The sequence below is a fragment of the Chaetodon auriga genome, chromosome 20, assembly GCF_051107435.1.
Source record: "Chaetodon auriga isolate fChaAug3 chromosome 20, fChaAug3.hap1, whole genome shotgun sequence".
In the NCBI taxonomy this organism is placed as follows: domain Eukaryota; kingdom Metazoa; phylum Chordata; class Actinopteri; order Chaetodontiformes; family Chaetodontidae; genus Chaetodon; species Chaetodon auriga.
The window spans coordinates 3,137,501-3,159,922 of NC_135093.1; the positions used below are offsets into that span (position 1 = coordinate 3,137,501).

The window sequence follows — 22,422 nt, forward strand, 5'->3', positions numbered from 1 at the left end:
TATGCTAATCACTTCTCTCCTTGGGGTTGTTATGAGAGTGCAGAATACCTCTCTGCACTCCTCTTCCTCTAATCTCTGATGTCAGCAGAATACTTTCAGTGACAGGAAGCCGAATCATCAGAAGTTGCTGCGAGGCTGTGACAGACCTCTCTGCGTTTCCATTTGTGCTTCTTCCTGCTAACTGGCCTACATACAGACATCAGTATCACACTCCTTTTTTCTTTTTTGTCCTTGTCTCTTCCCATCATGCTACATTCACCTCTCCTCCTCTTCCTCAGTCCTTGTCTCACGTCTCTTTTTGCCTGTGTCTTTCACAGCCCTCCCTGTCTTCCTCTCTCCTCCTCCTCCTCCTCCTCCTCTCTTTTAGACTTCATCCTCCCTGACAGCGCCGGTGTTTTCCGCATCACTGCATCCGATGTTGCAGTAGCTCCAGCAGTTTTGTGAATAATTGTCAGCATTTAGTTTAAAGTGTAAAGAGCGAAACTAACGCGCTGCTTCAGAATCCGGACAGTTCCTTTGAAAATCAGTGAAGCGGAAATCTCCGAGATGGAAAATTTACACAAATTTTCCAGATGTGGGAATGTGCAGCTTCAGGGAGCCTCGTCCACAAGAACACAGAAACGTTTTAAAACAAATATGTTTCCCTCTTTAAAATGACCTTCGTTTAGCAAAGTACCTCACACACGAGAACACTAACAGGAGCGAGGCAGTAGGTGGCACCTGGGGGCCATTTCCCAAAAGGCATGATCGTAACATTTATCCTTTATCATTTATCCTCAAATGATGCGTGAGCGCCTCCTGAACCGTAGCAGAAGTAAAACATGTCCAGAACCTGCAGGAGGAACCGAAAACCACACGTTTCTTTGACGTTTATATAATATATAATAATATATGAATCTCCTCTGGCTGAAACGCAGCTTTCATAAAACCAAACCATGGCAGAATATGATGATGTGCACATGGCTCTCATCTACTGCTCTGAGGAGGATCGGCTGTTATCAGGACGCGACGGCCTGGTCTGGACGGCTCGGAGACTCTCTGCGCTGCTCGCTGTTTGCTGGAAGATCCGTCAAAGCTGCAGCACCTCCAGTACCGATGACATGGTGACTTCCATGTTTGGAGAGTATTTACAAAGAGCAGCCAGAAGACGCTGGGCCAAGGCAGACATTTTTGAAATTCAGTTGAAGAAGTGGAAAAAGTGACATTTTGTTTTGTATACGCTCTGTTTATGTCTCATGTAGTTGAAGTAATACTGGCACTTGCGTACTTTCCTCAGATAAATGCTGAATGTCCTCTCTGACCATCGTCTCTCTGTCTGTCTCTGCAGCTCTCGCCGACTGACAAGAGCTTGGAGTTTGACAGAGACTTTCGGATCAGGCATTATGCAGGAGACGTGGTGTAAGTATCTTAAAGTTTTATTTATTCAGGAAAAGCTTTTACCAATGATTCATGCTCTTTTCCCACATTTGTACATTTTTACATATTCATGCCGCAGAGCTGCCTACTGAAACCACAGTCTTGTGCTTTTGGCCACTTCAAGAGCAGATGGGAGTTTGGGTTCTTAAATCAGACTTGATGGCTGTTTGGGGACGTGGGAACAACATTCTCCTCTTCTTCTGTTCGTAACCCAGGTCCCTCTGTCTGTTCAGCCCTTTGAATATTCGCCACCACGCAGTCGCTTTCTGCGCAGGGATGCATAAAAACCCTTTGATCCTTTACTTCATATAATGTCTTTGATCAGTTCATGTAAATATAACAAACACTATTTGGGGAATTTCCATTTCAGTGCAGCAATAAAACTGTAACAAAACAAGGCTCGAAGAGGCTCAAAGAAGTAATGTTTTCATCCACGTGTATTAAACCTTATTAAAGAAAATAGCTGTTAAAAACAAAAAGCCAACATAATCACCGAGACTTTGGATTAATGTCTCTTCTTTTTAGCTGAAAGCACAGTTGCTCGAGGGTTTCACGCACAGCTCAGAAGCCTTAAAGACTCACTTAACATGAAGAATGTGCTTCAGGTGTGCTTCAGTACACCGTGACACTGCTGTTAGCTGTGGACAGAACAAACCCAACAGGTGCATCAAGCACATGTCTGACCACAGCTGTAAGGGATGCTGGGTGAGGTCAGAGGTGAAACATCGCGTTAAAACATGAAAAAACCCAGCATGAAGAAGTGGATTACCCTTGGATCAGTGGGAATGAGGAGTGATTGGTCATCGGTTGCTAAACGTGGAGCAGCCACAGACACACACACCCCCAACATGTAAACTACCTCTTCATTGAATGACATCCCACAGAATGACAGCACCACTTCCACAGTCCCCAAAGTACTTGGACATCATTCAAATGAATAAATCACACATGCTAAGCCCCCAAAAAGTGCTCTCAGAGAAGCGTGTGGAGCCCATTTGTGAGGCTAAGTGTCTGGCACCCAGGGGAGGACTCAGGCAGAGGAGCAGGGCCTGACTGGCAGGCTTGATTGGACCACTTAGACCAGGCACTTATGCCATCTCACAGCATGGTGTGTAACAGCTCTGTTATTTATAGCAGGTTTGTCATTAACCGCACACGTTAACTCAGAGTGCATGTTGACATACAAGTCTGTATTTAGACATACTTAAACCACAACTTACACACCCACAGTTCAGGCTGGAGCTGCTGGTCTTATGGTGTTGGGAATATATTCTAGGCCCTGAAATACCAACAGAGCAGATATAGAGTTAGATATAGATAAATGGAGTATTGTTGCTGTGCATCCCTTTATGGCCACGGTCTGCCCATCTTCTATTGGCCGCTTCCAGCAGGATTAATGCTCCCGAGTCCCAAAGCTCAAATCATCTCAAGCTGCTTCTGTCACAGAGGTGAGTGTGAGGCAGCAGTGGAAGAACCCAAACACAGACAGTCCAGACAGGCAGGACGAGTTCAGGGATCTACTGATGAAGTAAACATGCAGGTGTGTAGCTGGTAGGGGATGTCAGCTGACCAGGACTGGCAAGGGCATCTGGTGGACGGCTTGAGGACAGCAGGTCTTGAGGAGTTTGGGGAAAGAAGCATGTGGGAGAAGTTTCCAGCTTCCATGAACACGATGAGTTCGGGATCCTCCACTGGACTCCAGGGTCAGCAGGTCTGAACCCAGTAGTTCGCCAGGGTTGGGATGTGGCAGCCAACAAGTCTGCAGCAGCTGCGTCATGCTGTCATGTCCACATGGACGAGAATCTCAAAGTCTCCAGCACCGTGTTGAACTCATGTCTCAAAGAACTCAGGCTCTTCTGTGGCCTCTGTTGAAGTGGATGATTCATGGTTAGATTCAGTTACAGGTCGATATAATCATGTAGTCATGACCTTAGCGGTGAAGGACAGTAACCAGTGGAACATATTATAAGTGTGTAGGTGTGTGTGTTGCTGTGTGCACGTGCATTTACCTGCCTGCCTCTCTTCACAGGTACTCAGTGGTGGGTTTCATAGATAAGAACAAAGACACTCTGTTCCAGGATTTCAAGAGACTGCTGTACAACAGGTGACACACACACACACACAGAGGAATACACACCGCTTCAGTCACCTCCACACACTCTTCAGTGTATTCCTCGCAGCACTTTGATTACATGACACCCCGTCAGAAAAAGCCAGCGCAGGGCGAGTTCAGCTAATCTCCTCTCAGCTCGCTCTCATCCGCCTCCTCTCCAGCCCTCTGCTGTTTTTCCTCTGCTGAATATGAATGTGAGGTCTAGTAATTCCTGACCTGTCTAATGTGCATTTCATGATACTCCTTACACGGTTCAAAAGCACGATGTTTGGATAGCGGCCAGAAATGTTTTAACATGGGTGCTTATGACATAATGGACCACCTTTTGGGTCGGAGTTGTATCCAGAGTCGGAGTCGTTCAAACGCAGCTCTTGCTCATTATCGTCTTTCACGGCTGTTTGAAGGCCAAAATCACTGATCTGTGCTCTGATTTTCACTTCTCCCAGCAGTCATGTAAGTGTTGTTGTCTCCACTTACACGACTCTTCTTTCATCTGTCCAGTTCCAACCCGGTCCTGAAGGGGATGTGGCCTGAGGGCAAGCTGAGCATCACTGAGGTGACCAAACGACCGCTGACGGCCGCGACGCTCTTCAAAAACTCCATGATCTCGTTGGTGGAGAACCTGGCCTCCAAGGTTAAAGGCTTTCAGAATTTTGTTTTCTACAGGATGTGTTTTGGTGCAAACTCAAAACGAGACGTAGAATAAGGTGATCTCGATGAAATATTAATATTTTCAGGTTAGATGTGGTTATTTTTCCTGAGGAAATTCTTTGCAGCGCATGATTCATTCAAGGACTGTTGGAAAGTTGACAATCCAAAGATCATTTCTGCCCTGACAGTTATGATAAAGGGTGGCAGTTTTTTGTCAGAATAAAAGCTTTTCAAACCTGCCGGCGCGTTGTGGTGTTCAGAGGGTTAAATCAGATAAAGATGTGGCACACAGTGACTTTGTTATCACTCATATATGACGTCCATGAAGTCTACAAAGACAGCCTGAATGTTACTGACCTGTACCTGCCTCCATCGTGTGCTCCCTCAGGCGTCAGTGTGGATGATAGCAGTGAATGATTGGTCAGTCCTGCAGGTTGAATACACACATGCTCAGCAGCTGCTCACGCTGTCGCCCCCTGTTGCCCCATGCAGGAACCGTACTACGTTCGCTGCATCAAGCCCAACGACGTCAAGTCTCCCCTGCTGTTCGAGCAGGAGCGCTGCCGCCATCAGGTGGAGTACCTCGGGCTGCTGGAGAACGTCAGAGTGCGGCGTGCCGGCTTCGCCTACAGACAGACGTACCCTCGCTTCCTGCAGAGGTAAATCACTTGTAATCATTCTCCACGCCTCAGCCATGTGATAAACCACGTTTCAGTGAGTTATCTCTCGCTCGCGTTATGTGGTTTGATTTTTTTACTTATCATTTTTTAAGTACAAAAAAACTACAGAAACCATCAGGGTAGTTAGGGTTAGGGCAGGGTAGGGCTAAAAATAACACTTTTAGTAATGCTAACCAACTCTGTCTGCACCATCTTACATTATAAAGACTGTTTGATTCCTTTAGTTGAATACTGCAAATACATTGATAATAATAATAGAAATAGGCTAAAAATAAGGAAATGAAAATTTAAGCCTTTGAGAAAAAGCCCAAGTTAAAGCCATATTTCATAAATCGCTGTAGTGCCAAACCATATTAGGGTCATAATGCGAAGGTTAAATGTTTGCTGGTGGGGACCAGCTTTAAAATCTGGGAGGAAGAAGTGATTGAATAAAACCTCCTCCTCCTCCTCCTCACCTCACACACTCTATATTTAGGTGTTCTGGACAAACATGAACCCCTAAAGCTGCACGCTGGGCAGCCATGAAGGATGTTATGTGACAGGTCCTGACTGAGGGCTGTGAAGACGTGTTGTGTAACCCTCATCAGCTTGAATCTAATCAAACCTCACAGCTAATCAGCAGCCGTTACAAAACAACCCTTCAACACGTCGTCATTATCTTCTGCTTTCACCGTATTTAGTGTCTTTTTGTTTCCTGCGAGCAGAATATTTTTCTCCTCTGACCTTGATTAAAAGCCGGCTGGATTATAAACACCAGGGAGAGACGTTGTGGTGAAACTAGTCGATGATCTGCGGTGATAACTCATGTTTTATTCACAAGCACCTGACATCACAAGTCTGTTTACTTCTCAATTAGTGCTAATTTGTTTGAAGGCAGAGAACCGATAATGGATTTCTGAGGCTGATACCAACAGTGATATTTAGAAGGTTAAAAAAAATGGTAATTCAGGCCAATATAAATATTTTTTTATCATGTAAACAAGTGTTTTTGATCAGATTCCTTCAGTATTATTCAGTTATTTAAAAGTTATAAGCAAATATTACAGTAAACGTGAGCAAATTTGCTCCTTAAAGTACATTTATTTGAGAATATTTTACTTTATTGTAGTAATGTAATGCAGTACTTCAGTGTAGTTTTACTACTTTTATGTAAATAAACCTGCAAACCTGTAATATAATCATTAAATTAAGTTCAAAATTACCCCAAAATTCTTTCTGTGCTGTAGCTTCTTGTTGCTTCTTGGCTTTGGCACTGAAATAAATAAATAATAGATAAATAATAGATCTGTGATTTGCTTGAATTGGTCTCCAGGGCTGAAAGTGAAAATAATTCAACAACAATTTCAGACTCGATTTAACTGTTTGAGCTGTTTAATGAGGCAGAAATTGGAAATATTCTCTGGTTACAGCCTCTGACGTGTGAAGATTCGCTGTGTTGTATTTTTTAAGAATTGAATCTTTTTGGTTTTGGACGGTCGGTCGGGCTGAAGAAGACATCTGAAGACGTCACCTGGGGCTCCCAGAACTTGTCATTCCACACTTTTTGTGACATTTCACAGACTAAATATCTTTGATCCTGACAATGTGAAGTCTCACATGCAGGATCTTCCTACGAGACAGAGGAGACTGAGCTGATGTCAGTCAGATCAGGGCTGGACTTTGGAGGCTAGCGATGGACAGACGTGGACCCTTAAAGTCTCAGACGTCACTCCATGTGTCTCTGTGGAGGACCAAGACCCAGAAAGCGTCACTGGCACACATGCTGCGCCCGCTGTGGCCCGACGGGCTGCTTTTCAGTCTTTATTCATTGACACCTGTAGCCATCACACACACACACACACACACTGAACTTGTGGCCTTGCCCTCATTCCCCAGCTGTCACATTTGCCCACTGCCCTCATAGAAGCCATCATGGTGGACGGAGGATTAGGTAACGAGTCTTTTGCGTAACATGCTAGCAAGTCATCCAACCCCCCGACGCACTAAGACTCGGCATTACATCACGGCCGACCCACTGGCGAGGCCGTGAAGCGACACAGGGATGCAGTCTGTTCACGGGCGGCGGGATGTTTGGATCTTTGGACCTGCTGTCTCAGAATAGCCTCATAATCTGTTTCTGTGTTGGTAGTTTGTGATGTGTTAAAAGCTTCTTGTTTTTTTCAGCGTTGAAACAACCCACGCGACTTGTTGGAACGCAGACTGATACACGAAGGCATTTTGTTATGCGACAGCAGCACAAGCTGTTTCTCAGCTCTGGTGACATTTTTTTTAATAAGCATACTTAAATTCATCAGTCTGTGATTGAATGTGGTCTCAGTGTCGTGACTCCTTGTAACAGGCGTCCACAGGTCTTAAAAAACATACGGTTAATGGTTGAGATAAAGACCATAAGGCCTTAAAAGCATGCTTTAAAGGTTCTGTATTTCAGTCCAATTAGAGCGCTGAAAAGACTCTCACCAGCGTAATTTGACCCTTTGCCCCCTGTGTTGGGCTGCAGGTGCACGATACAATAATTAATCCCCTTTTCATGTACTAAGTGATGTGGTTTCCATGGCACTGTGCCAGGGGCAAAGTCCCATGCTTCCTTAGTAATTAAGAAGATCTGTCCGGCACTATGCAGCGTTTCAGCGCACACTTCTTTCCTCCTACAGACGTCATGTGATCTGGAAGGAAAAAAGAAATGGAAGCCGTTTTAAACAAGCACACAGGAGACAGATTATTCAGAAACAAAACATCTTCCTGCAGAGACAGACCTGAAGATCCTTTTCGGTTTAACCGATTAGTTTTTCTGGTGCCCGCTAGCGAAGGTAGCAGCTAATCAGCTAGTCAGCTATTAGCGCAGATCCCCGGTCTATAGCCATGCTAGCAGCTCTGTGAGGCTGTATTTGGTCACAGTGGTGCATGGGGCTAAATGCTAACATGCTGATGTTTAGCAGGTGTAATGTTTACTGTGTTCACCGTCTTAGTTTAAGAGTTAGCATGCTAACGTTGCTAATTAGCACTAAACACAGAGTACATTTGAGGGGAGGCTCAGTAGTTTTGCAGATATTTGAAAGTTGCGTCGACGTGTCACTAAAGATGAGCATCTGTACCTAAATTCACTCTGCTAGCATGTCTAAAAACACTTTATTTGGCCTTCAGGAAGTGTTGTGCCTTTAGGAAGTCTTGTGTTTGGTCATGATGATAGCAAAGTCCTTCATCATATGTTTATTAAGCTGGTAAACACATTGAAAGAGTGTTAACAAGTTAGCTGTGTGCAGACGGTCGCTGTGTCTCTGTAAACAGTGATCCACATCCTCCTGATACGACCACGTTGTCTCTCCTGCAGATACAAGATGATCTCAGAGTTTACGTGGCCAAACCATGACCTGCCGTCAGACAAAGATGCAGTGAAGAGGCTGCTGCAGGGCTGTGGGTTTGACCATGACGTGGCCTACGGGAAAACCAAGGTCTTCATCCGCACGCCGCGCACCCTCTTCAGCCTGGAGGAGCAGCGAGCTGAAATGGTCCAGAGAATCGTCCTCTTCCTCCAGAAGGTGAGTCCGACCACCTCGTCATATATTATGAGCTCCCTGTGGCTTGAAACCGCAAATTACTGATGCATTATTGCTCTGACCCCATGCGGAAATCCAGCATTTATGACATTCATGCTGCTGAATAAAGCAGGAAAGCTCTCGAGAAGCCCCCTATAGTCTTTATCTCTCCCTGGTTCTGCCTTGAATTTAAAGCAATGAACCAAATGACAAGTATCCTTTCAGTATTTGATGATAATGAAAGAGTTCCTATTTGCAAACATCTGTTATTGTCAATACCTCTGATTGCCAGTCATCAACAGCTATTATCTGCTGACGGCCTCTGAATAAGACCATGAGGGGTGTTCTGGTTTCAAGGCCCGAGTCGAGTGTTCTCATTGAAATTCACCAGCCCGCATTCTGCATACGAATAACCTCGGAGACTAGAAAAACTAAAATTTTTATCCAGGCGCGGTGGTATTTTTGGAGCTGATCTCATGTTGTATTTTCAGCGTTGGTCTCTTCTCTCTCTCAGGGTGAACGTCTGAGTTTCGCCCACACAGCTCTTGTAAAGTTGTTAGATGTGTGAGCGGTTCTGAGAATAATAATTTGAAATCTTTCAGGGTTTTGGGAATTGACTAGAACGCTCTTCGTATCTGATTAGTACAAAGCACATTTGTCCTTATATCATCATTAAGCTAAATCTGTTTGCTGTTTTTGGTTTGCTGGTCAGGAATTAACCTCAGTGGTTTACCGTTTGTCAAGGGACTGTAAATATAATGGGAGTTTTTAACTGCGTAATGCTTTCATGCATTGAAATGATGTGGTCGGGTGGCGTTATTGAGCTCCAAGTGTGATGAAATCCATTATTTTTTTCATTACAGAAGTTTGGCTCAAAGTTTTATACGATGAATTACAATAAGAACATTCAACGTTCTGTAGGAACAAGAGCTAAATGTTAAAGTCTGAAGTATGTATTTACCATTTACTGCAGCTCCTCTCATGCTTTCCAAAGCGTGATTTGATTCGTTGGATTAATGCACCATTTTTTGGTCTAGTAGCTCAAATAGGCCTGCACAATATGAGGATAAAACTATTGAAGTCTGCATATGAGCTCTACAGGTCCTGTGTCTTCCAGCTTTAGGAGGTGCACGTCCAACATAGACCCAAAGAAACGACATTTCAAAGGTGTTTTTGTTGAATAGATTGCTCATGAATACCGTGTCAGCTAAGAGAGCCGTGGTCAGTCGACACCTAATTAGCACCAGTTAACCTGAGGGTAGGTTTCTCCACCCGGATCATAAAATCAGATCTCCACGCCGGGCTGAGAGACACGATCTGCTGCGGCGAGAGAGGCAGAGTCTTTAATCTGCCACCTGTCGTCATTCATACAAAAAGTGAGGGTATTTCAGATGTGTTTCATCATTCAGGGAAAATAGTTTTGACGAGCGACTTCTTATTTTTGCCCATAGTAAACCTTGTGCGTGTTTGGGTGTGGCCACGTTGTCTCGTATTGACAGTTTGGTTTGACGGCGCTCTGCTGAAGTCAGATTGAATTCCTACTTCTCTGTGAGCAGCACATCTGTTTTCCCCTCATCTTGACATGTTTCAAATGATCTGCTGTGAATATTGATCACTGCTCGTGGGTCTCAGCCGACGGTTAGCCCATCACGCGTCAGTGCCCGTGTCTCCGTGTGATTATGGTGCGTTCGCTGACATGCTGTCAGACCAGCGTGCAGAGCGAAACTTTGTCACTTTGATAGATGGAGGGGTTGGTTTGGACACTGCAGAATCAAGGATGCACCATGCGAATCGCCTGGATGCTTCAAAATGCCATCTGTGACTGACAGCTAGCTCAGAAACGCTGTGTTGGTGTATGTGTAGAAACACACTCCTCGTCATCATCACGCCCGGGAACCATGTGATTGACACTTATATATCTTCCCCTGCCCGTCATTACATTAGAACCATGTGGGCGGATTCCTCCACACCATGTGTCTACCCCTCTAAAGGGTCTCCAGCCTCTCAGACATGAAAGGCTCGTCCAGCCAAATTGGTGGATCGATTGGTTGACCTGCATTGATCCATGTGACCCTTCGCGGCTCTTCCCACAGACAGACCAGACGGGTGTTCCTTCCACCTCTCCCTCAGGAGGATCCTATCTTGTATCTCCGAGGATAAGCGGGCTTTGATAATGAGGGGAAAGCCCGGAGGAATCGCAGCTTTTCCACCAAAACAAACATTGTCGGAGCAGGCCTATTTAAACGTGCCCTCTGTCAATGTTAAGGCCTCCACACACACACACACACGCACTCGCTCACACACTCACCGACACACACACAATCAAAAAGCAATGTGACAGCAGCATCCATTGACTCCTGTATCTACCATGCTGTTAGTCAAACAAACATCCCAGCCTGAGTCGGATCTGCTGCGCCAAGCAATCCCCTTATCAGCACCTGGCACACCACACTGCCTTATGCCAGCCGGGACCACAGTGCCAGCACTGTCAGCCTATGACTGAGGCTCAGACACACTTCTCGTCCCGCCGTTTGCTTCATGGATTTATAATGATGCCACTCAGCTTGCCCCATAAAACAGCAAAATAACACAATCTGTGAATGTGCACACTTCCTAAAGTCAGGTCGAGTGGCCTCCTGTAGTGCCACTTCCTGTCCAGATTGGGGGAACATTGTGTTTTTCTGGAGCTGCACTCTCATTTTAGCCCTTTAAATTACCGTGACCTCTCCTCCTTTGAGGAGGGGGAGTAGCTGGAGGAAAGGACTGGGGCAGGAGGAGGGGAGGAGGCTCCTTCACAGCTCCATTTAATCCTGCCGGTCCCTCCATCCCTCACTCCTCCCTTCATGCTCTCTTACTCATCTTTCCACTCTTGCGGCGCTGCAGCCGGTCGATCCACCCGACCTAAAATTCATCGCAATCAGGCCTGGGTGAATTCCCAGTGATTGCTCCACATCCTCCTGTGCGCGATCCCACATCGACAACACTGAAATCTCTCCGTCGGACAGAGCCATCTAATCATTACCGCTGGAAGAAAAAGGCTCACAATCCGACATAAATACAGATGTTATAAATTAAACATGGGCCTCCCCCACCTTCTCTCCACGTGAAAATGAATATTTCATAAATTCAAGCTCAGCCATCCACATCACATTAACTGTCGGCGCTTGTCAGAGCAGCGACGATGACGAGAGGAGAGACTCCCCCCTCGTGTATCCTGAGCCGGCGCCTTAATTGCTTTCCAAAGCTTCACATAGTCTCCGTGCGGCCGTGGGTTTATCAGACGTGGCAAGTGTTATGTCTCGGGTAGTCAGCTTTCACAGCGCGGCCACGGAGGGGTTTGTCTGAGCAGGAGCTAAATGAAAACATTTAAGGGTGAAGAGCCGTGTTTTTTTACTTTGCGCCGTTTCCCGATGGATAAGTCGCGTCTCGAGGCGATAGATTGTGCGGTAACAAATAAAAGCTTGTTTCTGGAGAGTCTGGAAAAGGGGGTCGTCTGTGGACGGCCCTCTGGTGACCAGCAGGCTGCTAAGTGCGAGGCCAGCACTCCTCCTCTCTGCTCAACTGGCCAGAGCTGATCTGCCTCCTGCTAGACCTCGGCAGAAACACGCTCTCTAATCCCGTGATCCCCTCTGAACCTGCAAAGTGTCTGAGTTATCATCCGGAGATATCACCTCTACGAAGGCTTCAGCGGATGAGAGCGCTGTGGCGGATCAAAGGTGGACGGTTTAACGTCTTTGTTCAAGTTATACAGCTGGATTTAGGGGAGAGGAAGCGTGTTTCCTCTGTTCTCTGCAGGCTGTGATGTGAAAACTGGCATTTCTTTCCTCTGCTTTATTGTTCCCGCTGATTCGGTGACTCCAGCTCTTTTTTCTTATGCTATAAAACGTCCTTACCATTATTCTGCAAACCTCCAGCGTACTGTGCTTCCAGAGGTCCTTCGTCATGTAATCAATTTTCAAAGGAAAATTTCAGAACAAAATGAAAGCCACAGCATCAACTGAATTTGTGCTTTCTTTCAAAGCTGCAGCCTAAAAATATCCCACAGCACATAAACCCTTTGGCAAGTATGAAAACTCTGAAAAGACCTTGACTATGGGCCTCTCTCCATGGTAACTGACACTGTGTGGCTCACAGCCAGCGTTTACTTGTTGTTCTTTTTCAGATTTTGCCTCCACTCGTCAGTCTGCAAAGCCGAACATAAAATCTTATTTTTTAACAATTTAAGTTTTCAGAATAACAGAAGAGATGCAGGCGACCTGGTGGCTTCAGGATGGACCAAACCTCACTTAAATATGTAGAGATGATAATAGAAAGCCACACAAAATATTAGAAAATAATGTTTTAAAGAATGAAATGAATGAATGGCAAAAAACACATTGACAGTCAGCTCACGGCTGCAGCTGATACAATCATGATAATGAACTTCATTTTATAGCACCGTTCATACAAGAACTGCAGCTCAGCGTGCTTCACATAAAAAACATGGATTGAACATAAAAACATGGTGTGAAATAAGACAAAGAATAAAATCTGTTTGATAATAACAAAAATTAGATTAAAAAGGGGCTTATGAGGATGGAAATGCATTGGATTCATGGACACACAGAGCAGTGTGATGAGAAACCAGAAGGAAAGAAGAAAACTCCTCAGAGCTCCTTTAATGTTCTGTTGATCGACTGATCAATTAATCCAATGTTTCAGCTTTAATCTGTGCATACTGAAGATTCACAGTGATTAAGAAAAGTCCATCTGTGTTAATAAAATACAGTCTTATGTAGAAGTAATGATGACATCCTGTGCAGAAGCATCATCCCTCATCCTCTTCTTTCATTCCTTTACGTGGACACGAAGCTTCAATAAGTCGATTTTATTGCGTGTCCTTCAAACTCTTTTCAATAGCGTGTGCTACTTGAAGTTTTTCCTGCTGAGCGTCTGCAATATTCCCCCAATCTGTTTTGTCCGGTCCCATCTAATTGATGGATGGGCCGTCCAGAGCCGTTCAATTTAATCTTCAATACTGGCCCTTCTAATTAGACCGCATTGTTCCAGATCAGTTTCACATCACTGTGCTGCACATTAGCCCACAGCTGAAATGCTGGAATGGTATGATACTGGGAGTCTTGATTGAAGGAATGAGTGCTGGTAAAGTGCTGTTAGTGTTACTGGTGGGTGTGTGCCGCTCACACTTTATTGATTTATGATAATGGGTGCCGGCCTGTGCCCGGGCCCGATGCCTCCCTGTGACAGCCCGTGGTCGGAGCACGTTGCAGCCTCACTAAATTGTGTCACGCTCCTGATTCCGCCGCCCTCCGCCCACCGTGTGCATCGAGCGTGTCGCTGGAAAACCAGCTCGATATCCCCAGAGGATGTGGAAACTCGGCCTTTCAGCAGTGGGCGGCAGTCAAGTGTGACGGTGGCGCAGACCGGCCTATCTGTCTTTCCATGTCGGAATTTGGTCACGTTTTTCCCCCTCGAGGTGACGAGGTGAGGGGCTTTTCATCTGCAAACACTGCAGTTTATTAGAGCTGCGGCCGCAGTAGCAGACGTTCAGTAGCCAGTGATGGATCCCGTCTGTGTTCTGCTCTGCTCAACATCTCGACCAAAGCCTTCCCGCTCTCACCAGCCGCCCTGGCACAAGTGATTTGTGAGAGCTTTTACCCAGTGTGCATTTCAAACCGGCCAGCCCCCCAAATAAAACCAGCAATCTGTCCCGCTTTGTTGCAACGAAAGATCCCCAATCTGGCTTTGATGAGCTCGTAAATCCCGGCCTGGAGCGCGGCGAGGGCCGGCTCCATGATGGCAGAGTCTCTAAAAGAATGATCAGATGGCTTTATTGGCCGGGAGAGTGAGGGGGCAGACCGTCGGGGCCTTTTTATTGGCCTGATTTATCCACATTCCCCCGAGTGTCATCTTCATCAGCTCACCAGCGTCACCACGGCCGCTCGGCTTCACTGTTTGAGAGGCAGAAAATGTGTTTATGGTGTTTGTATGGGCGGCGCGTTGGTCCCATCATAACTCTGAGCTCTCGCCACTTTCCACCTGTCACACACCTTAATGAGGCTCCGGAGGCCGTGCAGACAGTTTATGTCTGTCTCTGATTCGTTGTTGCTTCATGGTGTTTTCTTTCTCCTGCCTCTCACCTCCAGCTCCACCAGTTTACAACTTAATTAGTGATTCGTAGCGCAGATAAACACAGTTGTGGATCTGGCACAGGCCTCAGCACCATGTGGATATTATGCAGGCAACATCTTCACTGAGCTCTCACTGAAGATCTGATTTGGCCGCTTTTTGCTTTGTTTCTCGGTGTAGCATGTATGATGTCAAAAATCATAAAACATCATGAAAGTTAATGATGTGGCACAGCCCGTGTAGCAACCAATAAAACGGCAGCTAAGTCTTAACCATGTGATACAAGTACATCAATGATTGATAAACACAGCAAAAACACAAATGAAGACAAGTTGTGAAATGCAAATTAGAAGATTAGATTGAGGTGGGGGGGGGCAGATGAATCATAGAAAAGGTGAAGACAATTAAAAATATATTGAGTGAATATTTTAATGTTACACTAAATATTGAGTAAAAACTTTCAGGTAAATTATCTAATGGTACACAGCTAATATTTTAATGCACTAATAATAAGTGTAAAAATAATTGTTTTTTTAAAGGAATATGAAGCAGATGAACAATAAAACAATATTGATATTGATATGATTGTCAAAATGTAAACACCATGCACCAACACACATGCACCTGTACAGAGCTGTAACAGTTTGTCAGGTATTGATGGGCTGATCGATGCTTGAAGTATCAATACTGCTGATGCTAACTGCTGTTTTAGTTGTGAGTGTCACAGACTTGGGTTTGTCTCAGCAGATGCATTTCCATGATGCTAGAACCATCATAACAATCTGTAACACTATGCTAATGCTAACGCTAATGCTACATTCTCAGCAGACATTTAGCAAATCTTTAGAGTCGTCTGCAGCCCTGAGCCGCTGCTTTCTACCACAGTCAGTGAAAGAAGGAGAAAAATGCACTGACTTCAGCTGCTGAGCGCACCAAAATAGTCTCGTATTCAACAGTGAGCCGAGGCCGACCTTCACATTTCTGCTCAGTGAATGACAGAATAGAAACACTGTTCCTGTGTCGGTGGTGTAATTAAAGTGATCCTAATTCCATAATTCCACCTTCAGTCACGTCGTCCTGTAGCACCAGCGAGCATCGTGGTCGTCCTCATGAGGCCACGATGCATCATATCAAACGTCTGCCCAGCGCATTGAAAATCAGATTTCTCTCCACACAAATGACTTTTTAGTGGAGGCATGCCACGCGGCTGCTCCGTCTGCGTGACAGAGCGCCGTGCAGGTTATCAGTTTTGGCGTAAACAGGAAATTATTTTTATAACTTTGAGCAAAATCCTGGCGGCGATTATAATGAAAAAGCTGCACATCATAAAAAATGAATTAAGAATCACATAAACTAGTGATGTGAGTGTAAAATGGAGCTCAAACCTTGAAAAAAGGGCCATAAACAAAATATATTTTGGTGTATTCGCACAGAACTTTTATTTACTGACCTTAAAAGGCTCAATTTGACTGCACTCATAGTCCAGCATTTACACCATGGCCACTTTGACAGCAGTGTTTGACCCAAAGGCTGCTCCTGAAACTCTGCCTAATTTACCGCAACACTCTGAATATGAATGAAAGCAACTTTTAACCTCGTCCACAGAGGCAGCCAAGTCAGGGCAGGCTGCAAAAACCCATTCATTCCTCCCAGCGCCGTCACCCCAAGCATGCGGGAGAGTCATCTCAGGGGTCGATTAGTGATGAATATGTAGTCGCTCCTCTTTTCTTGCTCTCATCCATTATGTATTAGAAACAGTGCAGCATGCAGGAAACGCAGGAAAAGGTCGTCAACAGCCATTTTGCCATAGAAGCACCTCATCTGAGACTTGAGCAGCATGAGAGGAGCTATTTTTATCAATAGATGTTGTTTGTTTGGCATGAAAATGAGGGAATCACAGAGAATATGTAATGTTGAGACATGCATGACGAGCTAGGACAAACAGCTGCTTTCAGATGTAAGATTAATGCACGTGTCAGCCAGTCAGATGGGTTTTATTCAGGTGCAGAGGTGTGTGAATGTTCTCCACCCATAAAGGAGCACTTCATCCTTCAGTTTGTCTTTAGAAGTGATCGAATTTGGAGGGAGGAGGCGTTCAAATCAGCCAAATCACACAGCCCAAGGATGGACGCATGTGGGACCTGAGCCACGGCATGTCCTCCGCACCGGACAGTAACAGCAGAGCATGAGCGCACTGAGACCAGCTGTGCATTTCAAAGACGTGGACAAAGGAAAGCGCTGGAGTCTCTGAGGGAAAGTCATGTAACAGAAAACCACTGAAGAATCAGATTAAATGCACAGAAAAACAGACAGATTTCTCATTTGTTTGCACAAACTTTCCATCTTAAAAGATCCAAATGAAACCTTTTCCTGAGAGACACGGTGCGACCAGGCTGGCTCTGCGGCTTCGATGGCTGACTGGCCTTTGTTCACTGGTCTCAGTCTGACAGACGGCCGCCCTCCTCGGCCTCCAGCGAGGAGGCTCCCTGCTGCATTCCTCTGCTTAACAAACACGTCCTGCGTGCAGCCGAGGTGATTCAAACCTTATCATCTTGACTGCATGAATGAATCTGCTGCTCCCTCATCCCACTGCTGCATGACTTATCTCCTTGTCTGCAAATTATCACACCGCCAGCCCCATCAGGTGAAAACCGCCTCCTCCGCAGTCTTAATATGCAAATGCAGGAAATCCTCCTCTGCGCCTTCGGGGCACCCCCGCACTTCGAAAGATTAAATTGATCTCAGTGATTATTCTTAGATGATATCCAGAAGTGAGCCTCCTGTGCAGCGTTGCCTTTAATTTCAGTCTGTGACGCTAAGTTGCTGATTATTTAGGTACAGTCTAGTCAAATAAATGTGTAAATAATTGTGTGTCAGAAAGAGAGAGAGAATACAGTAAAAGGGGAGCATATGGTGGTGATTTTAGTGAGGGTGGATGAGGAGTTATGGCTCCCCGGGGTCCCACTTGCATCTATTATTCATGCTTTAGAGGGTCTGATAGCCACTCAACCTATGTTTGGTTACAGGCAGGCTTGGGGGTCCTTAATCCAGCCCCCGTCTTCGTCTGAATCCATGTTATTCAAACGTTATAAGCACTGATGTATAACAAATACATAAAAATGTGGAATGAATTCTAATGATGAGTAATGGAAAAACAGTTTTTTATGTATGATTGTCAGAGAAGAGAAACGGCAGCACATTTAAAAACACATTTGTGTTCAGCCTTTATTCGTATTTACAGCTGCGTTCTGTGCGTTCACTCCCTGTGATTTAGATTTTAATGCAGAGGTCGCACCTCTTAACTGAAACCAGTAAATTACCGTCAGTTAGTGGATGTTCTGCTGAATAAATAAAACCGAGCTACAGTCAGTTGTTAATGTCCCCTCTGCGGTAGCAACCAAAGGAAAGGAGATAAAGCTCAGTGTAAGTCTGCATGAGTCCTCTCGGCCAAGGAGAGGCCCGGGGCGTGAGCCAGGCTGGGTTCAAATGTCCAGGTGTGTGTCTCACCTGAGTGCATCCCGGCGGACTCGCATCATGTGGTGCATCATCAGCATCACAAGAGACGAAGAAAGCAGAGTGTGGGCTGTGAAAAAGGCGTGTTGGTCAGGCTGCTGTCAGTGTTTGTGTTCTGTCTCTTTCTGAGGTGGACCTGATTTTGGATCAGGTTTAATGTGGATCGGTTCTGACTGACCCTGCACGGGGCAGCTGTGGAGGTCACGCAGGCTGTTCTCTGATCACGGGGTTGGCACAGAACTTTGTCGATGATGCGACTTTGGGTTAGCCCACAGCAGTTCTGTTTCAAGCACGTGAGCCTTTGTTCATTGCATCCATGCATTTCCACGACGTTGTCCTGTGTCTCACAGGTGTGGAGGGGCACCATCGCCAGAATGCGATACCGGCGGATGAGAGCGGCCCTCATCATCCTGCAGGCCTACCGACGCTACAAGGTCAAGTCCTACATCCGCGAGGTCAACCGGCGCTTCAAAAACGTCCGATCCATGAAGGACTACGGCAGGCATGTGAAGTGGCCCACGCCCCCGAAAGTCCTGCGCAAATTTGAGGACGCGCTCAGAAGCATCTATAACAGGTACTCCTGATGAGGTAACTGCATCTGTTAACGGCGCCGCTGTGCGTCTGCCGCCATGTCGAGAGTCAGATAAAGGTTCTTCAGATACAGCTGCGCTTCAGTTTTAGAACAGTGTACCACCGTTCTGCCGACGTACCGTCCCTTCTCCGTTATGTAACTCAACACAGAGGCCGATGAATCTTTTTAAAGTGAAATGTTTTAAATGGCTTTCTTTTGAAGAAAATCACTTTCTGAAATTGGCTGAACTAAAATTGGATCCGACCGCAACCGCAGGAGCGAACGCACGGCCTCCAGTGTTATTTTACATCCAGATGAGTCCGTTTGAAGCAGCTTACACATGTTTCCTTCTGCCGTGGGCTCACACTGGGCATTGATTTTCCCTCCTCCATCAAAGACTCATCGCTGCCTTTCATCCCGACGTCTGTTTGTTTGCTTTTTTCTACTTGAAGCCGGGCAGAGTGAGAAAACAGCCTTCCTGGAGAATGATGTTGGCTGTCAGGATGTGTGAGTGAAAGGCCAATAAGAGCAGGACAGCTGGGGTCTGCTGCAGCTCACGCTCACCTGACTGTCAAGGCCTCGTGGAGAAAGTCGATTTTCCTCTGCTCTTACTTTCCTCTTAGTGTGTGTGTTTGGATGTGTTTACCTCCAGGTGGTGGGCTTGGACACTGATCAAAGGCCTCTCTCCAGAAGAGGCCCTGCAGGTGAGGGCCAAGGTAGCCAGTCTGGAGGCCCTGAAGGGCCAGAGGGCCGACTTGGGTCTGCAGAGGGCCTGGGAAGGAAACTACCTGGTGAGTAGGTGGGATGGCGCTGCAGGAGGGGGTGGAGTACAGCAACAGACAAAGAAAGAAAGATAGATATGAGGTCAGAGCCAGGCTAGCTGTTTGCCTTTGTTTCCAGTCTTTGTGCTAAGCTAGGCTAACCAGCTGCTTGCAGAGTATCAACCCTCTCATCTAAGAAGGAGACAAAGCGTACAATTTATCCTAAAATGCTGAGCTTGTCTTTTAAATGATGTTGGATTCAGAAAATTGAGATTAAAGAGATTAAATTTAGTTTAGCAGAAGATTCACAGCGTGAGTAATTTAATGGATTTGCTTCATTTCCCTGCACATTGAGAGGTGATTATCTGAACTTGATGAATTCCTGTCTGTGGATTCCCGATCGAAGCTGCAGTGTTTCAGCAGGCTTTCTGTTTGTTGTGGCCGACAGAAGCGAGACAGCCCTGACACGGCCGCGTCCTTCACTCTGGTGTCCAGCGAGCTGCAGCGCAAAGACAAATTCATGCGAGTTCTGTTCTCCTGCAACGTGCGAAAGGTAGGAAGGCTTTTCCAGCATTTATCCAGCACCACCATCACGCAGACACAACATGAACCTGTCTGCACAAACAAATCAGTGCTGCTGGTTTCCTCCATCGCCCTGCAGGGCCTTTAGATGTGTGTGTGTGTGTGTGTGTGTGTGTGTGTGTGTGTGTGTGTGTGGATCCTGTGGGGTGACTAATGAGGAGCTTTGTGTTTCCCAGATCAACCGTTTCCACAAGGCGGAGGATCGGGCTGTGCTCATCACTGACCGCCACCTGTACAAGATGGACCCCCTGAAGCAGTACAAGCCCATGAAGAGCATCCCCCTCTACAACGTACGGCCCCCCACCCCTTTTACAGCCCTCTGTATTACAAACAGGCTCGTTAGACTCAGGTGTAAAGGCATTTTAGTGCAGATTTGCTCCCAAAAAGCACAAGAGTCTCCATCTGAAGTGCGGCCGGGTGTGAATTTCATGTCAAAATACTCAAATATGAGTAAGAGAGATGAATGAGGGGAGCGAACGCAGCTTTTGATGGATTATGTTTCTTTGCCACTATTAATCCTTCGTGAATGGAGACACCGCGACCGTCTCATCATACTGATACTTCAACATTTCACTGTGAATTCAGGCACTTCCTCACACACAAAGGCCATTGAAGGCGCTTTACAGAAGAGTTCCTAACCTTCAGGTTCAGGCTTGATTTTCATGGAAGGAAATGAGGAAAACTATTACAAATTAGTATTTCTTTGCTCTAATTATTGTTTTTCTCATGAAATTACCTCCTAAGGCCTGAAAAAGCAGATATTGTTTTGTGGCCAGAGGTCAAAAACAAACATCAGCTTTAAACAGTGTGTTGAACACATGAATAAGAACATGAAAACATGTGGCACCTGCGTTTAAAGGAGCTCGGAGTTCGTTCGAGCTCTGTAGAGCCGCTGAACGCTGCTTCTCCACGTTCACTTTGAAGTGTGGGAGCAGTTTGCAGGTTCGCGAGATAAAAGACAGTCGAGATGTGTTTTAATTCCAAACCGGTGAGAAATGTGGAGATGAGCAGCAGTAATTTAAACTCTGTTCCAGTGAACTGTTTGATATGGGCTGAACCACTTCTGGCCGAGTTTAATTACAATGGCTGCCTCGTTATACCGAGACCACGCTGCGCATGGCAAAGAGCTCGACGCGGTGAAGTGAGCCGAGTGCTGAGTTTGATGACTGAGGACGAAGCTCAGGAACAGGATTATGTTTCTCTTACTGTACATTAGTTTAGACTTCTTTAACTTTACATGCTGTAAAGTGTCACTTTAGTGGCTGATGGACATTTTTTAAACACATTTGAGATCAGAGGTTTCAGGAAAGATGGTGGTTTAAATCTGGATTTACAGAAAAACATGTGAGTCATCCTGTTTGCAGAGAATCTCATTTTTATCCTGCAGTGAATTAGTAATTAGTGAAAGTCCCAGTTACAAGCTTTAAGAATAGTACTGATGCAGTTAGTTGATCAGTGTCCAAAATTCAGAGTCAACTATTTAGAGGATCAGCTGACACTTAAGGTCATTTAATGAGCAGAAACAGCAAATATTTGGTGGTTTTAGCTTCTGAAATGTGAGTGTTTGCTCATTGTTCCTGCTTCATATCGTCACTGATTGATATTTTCTGGCCTTTATAGTCCAAACGATGGTTTAATTAATCAGAAAAATCCACAGGTTGATCGTTAGTGAGAATAATCATTAGTTTTATAGAACGGTGAGACATTAGCGACGTGGTGTCGTGTCAGAGCGGCCTCCTGAAACTGTGGCAGAGGTGACAGTGTTATGGTGACAGTGTTATCTCTGATTTCCCACCAGCCTGTTATCCCGTGGCAACGTGTCAGCATGCAGAAACCTCATTCAGCTCTACAATTGGCTGGTTTTAATTCATATTCACACTGTGATAGGCCCATTAAGGCTGCTACATGCACACAGCACACGAGGCTGTTTCCATGGCAAATGTGTCCTCTGTGTGTGTGTGTGTGTGTGTGTGTGTGTGTGTGTGTGTGTGTGTTACCTGGCTCTCTTTGCCATTGAGGTAAACACAAACCCAGTAAGCTCAGTTCCCAAAATGTCCAACTAGTCATTTATTCTAATTCTAACTTTACTCTGAAAGTCTTTGAAGAAGTGAAGACACATCCAGTAAATTAACGGACAGATCTTCCTTTCATAATCTAATCAACATATTTCTGAGTCAACCACGTTTCCCATGATGCTCTGCTGTGACAAATATTGCTCACTTTACTCGCACCACCGCCGACCCTGCAGGTGAGTCAGGAATGAGGCAGGAAGTGAAGGCGTAACGCATTAATCTCCGAGGCGGATACGCCCCCGTCGTCTGGTGAAATGAGTGAGATATGAGGCCGGCGTGCGGCGACAACTGTGACGAGACACCCCAGTGTTCAATCTGACAAAGTGACAACAGGGAATTAGAGAGCTCGGAGATGGACACCCAGAGCTCGTATCGCCGCATCTGGAGGTGAAATGAGGAGA

The 22,422-nt window shown here is 45.7% G+C and overlaps 1 protein-coding gene across 1 annotated transcript in view; it reads left to right on the forward strand.

The window, feature by feature from the left end:
* myo1d (myosin 1D) overlaps positions 1-22,422 on the forward strand; it is an 82,895-nt gene that overhangs the window by 34,588 nt on the left and 25,885 nt on the right. Inside the window, exons 12-20 of the mRNA XM_076759829.1 lie at positions 1,328-1,398; positions 3,446-3,520; positions 4,031-4,163; positions 4,673-4,839; positions 8,189-8,396; positions 18,386-18,609; positions 19,259-19,397; positions 19,816-19,920; positions 20,126-20,239. Of these exons, the coding sequence (XP_076615944.1) occupies positions 1,328-1,398; positions 3,446-3,520; positions 4,031-4,163; positions 4,673-4,839; positions 8,189-8,396; positions 18,386-18,609; positions 19,259-19,397; positions 19,816-19,920; positions 20,126-20,239 (1,236 nt within the window). The remainder of the gene's footprint in view (positions 1-1,327; positions 1,399-3,445; positions 3,521-4,030; positions 4,164-4,672; positions 4,840-8,188; positions 8,397-18,385; positions 18,610-19,258; positions 19,398-19,815; positions 19,921-20,125; positions 20,240-22,422) is intronic.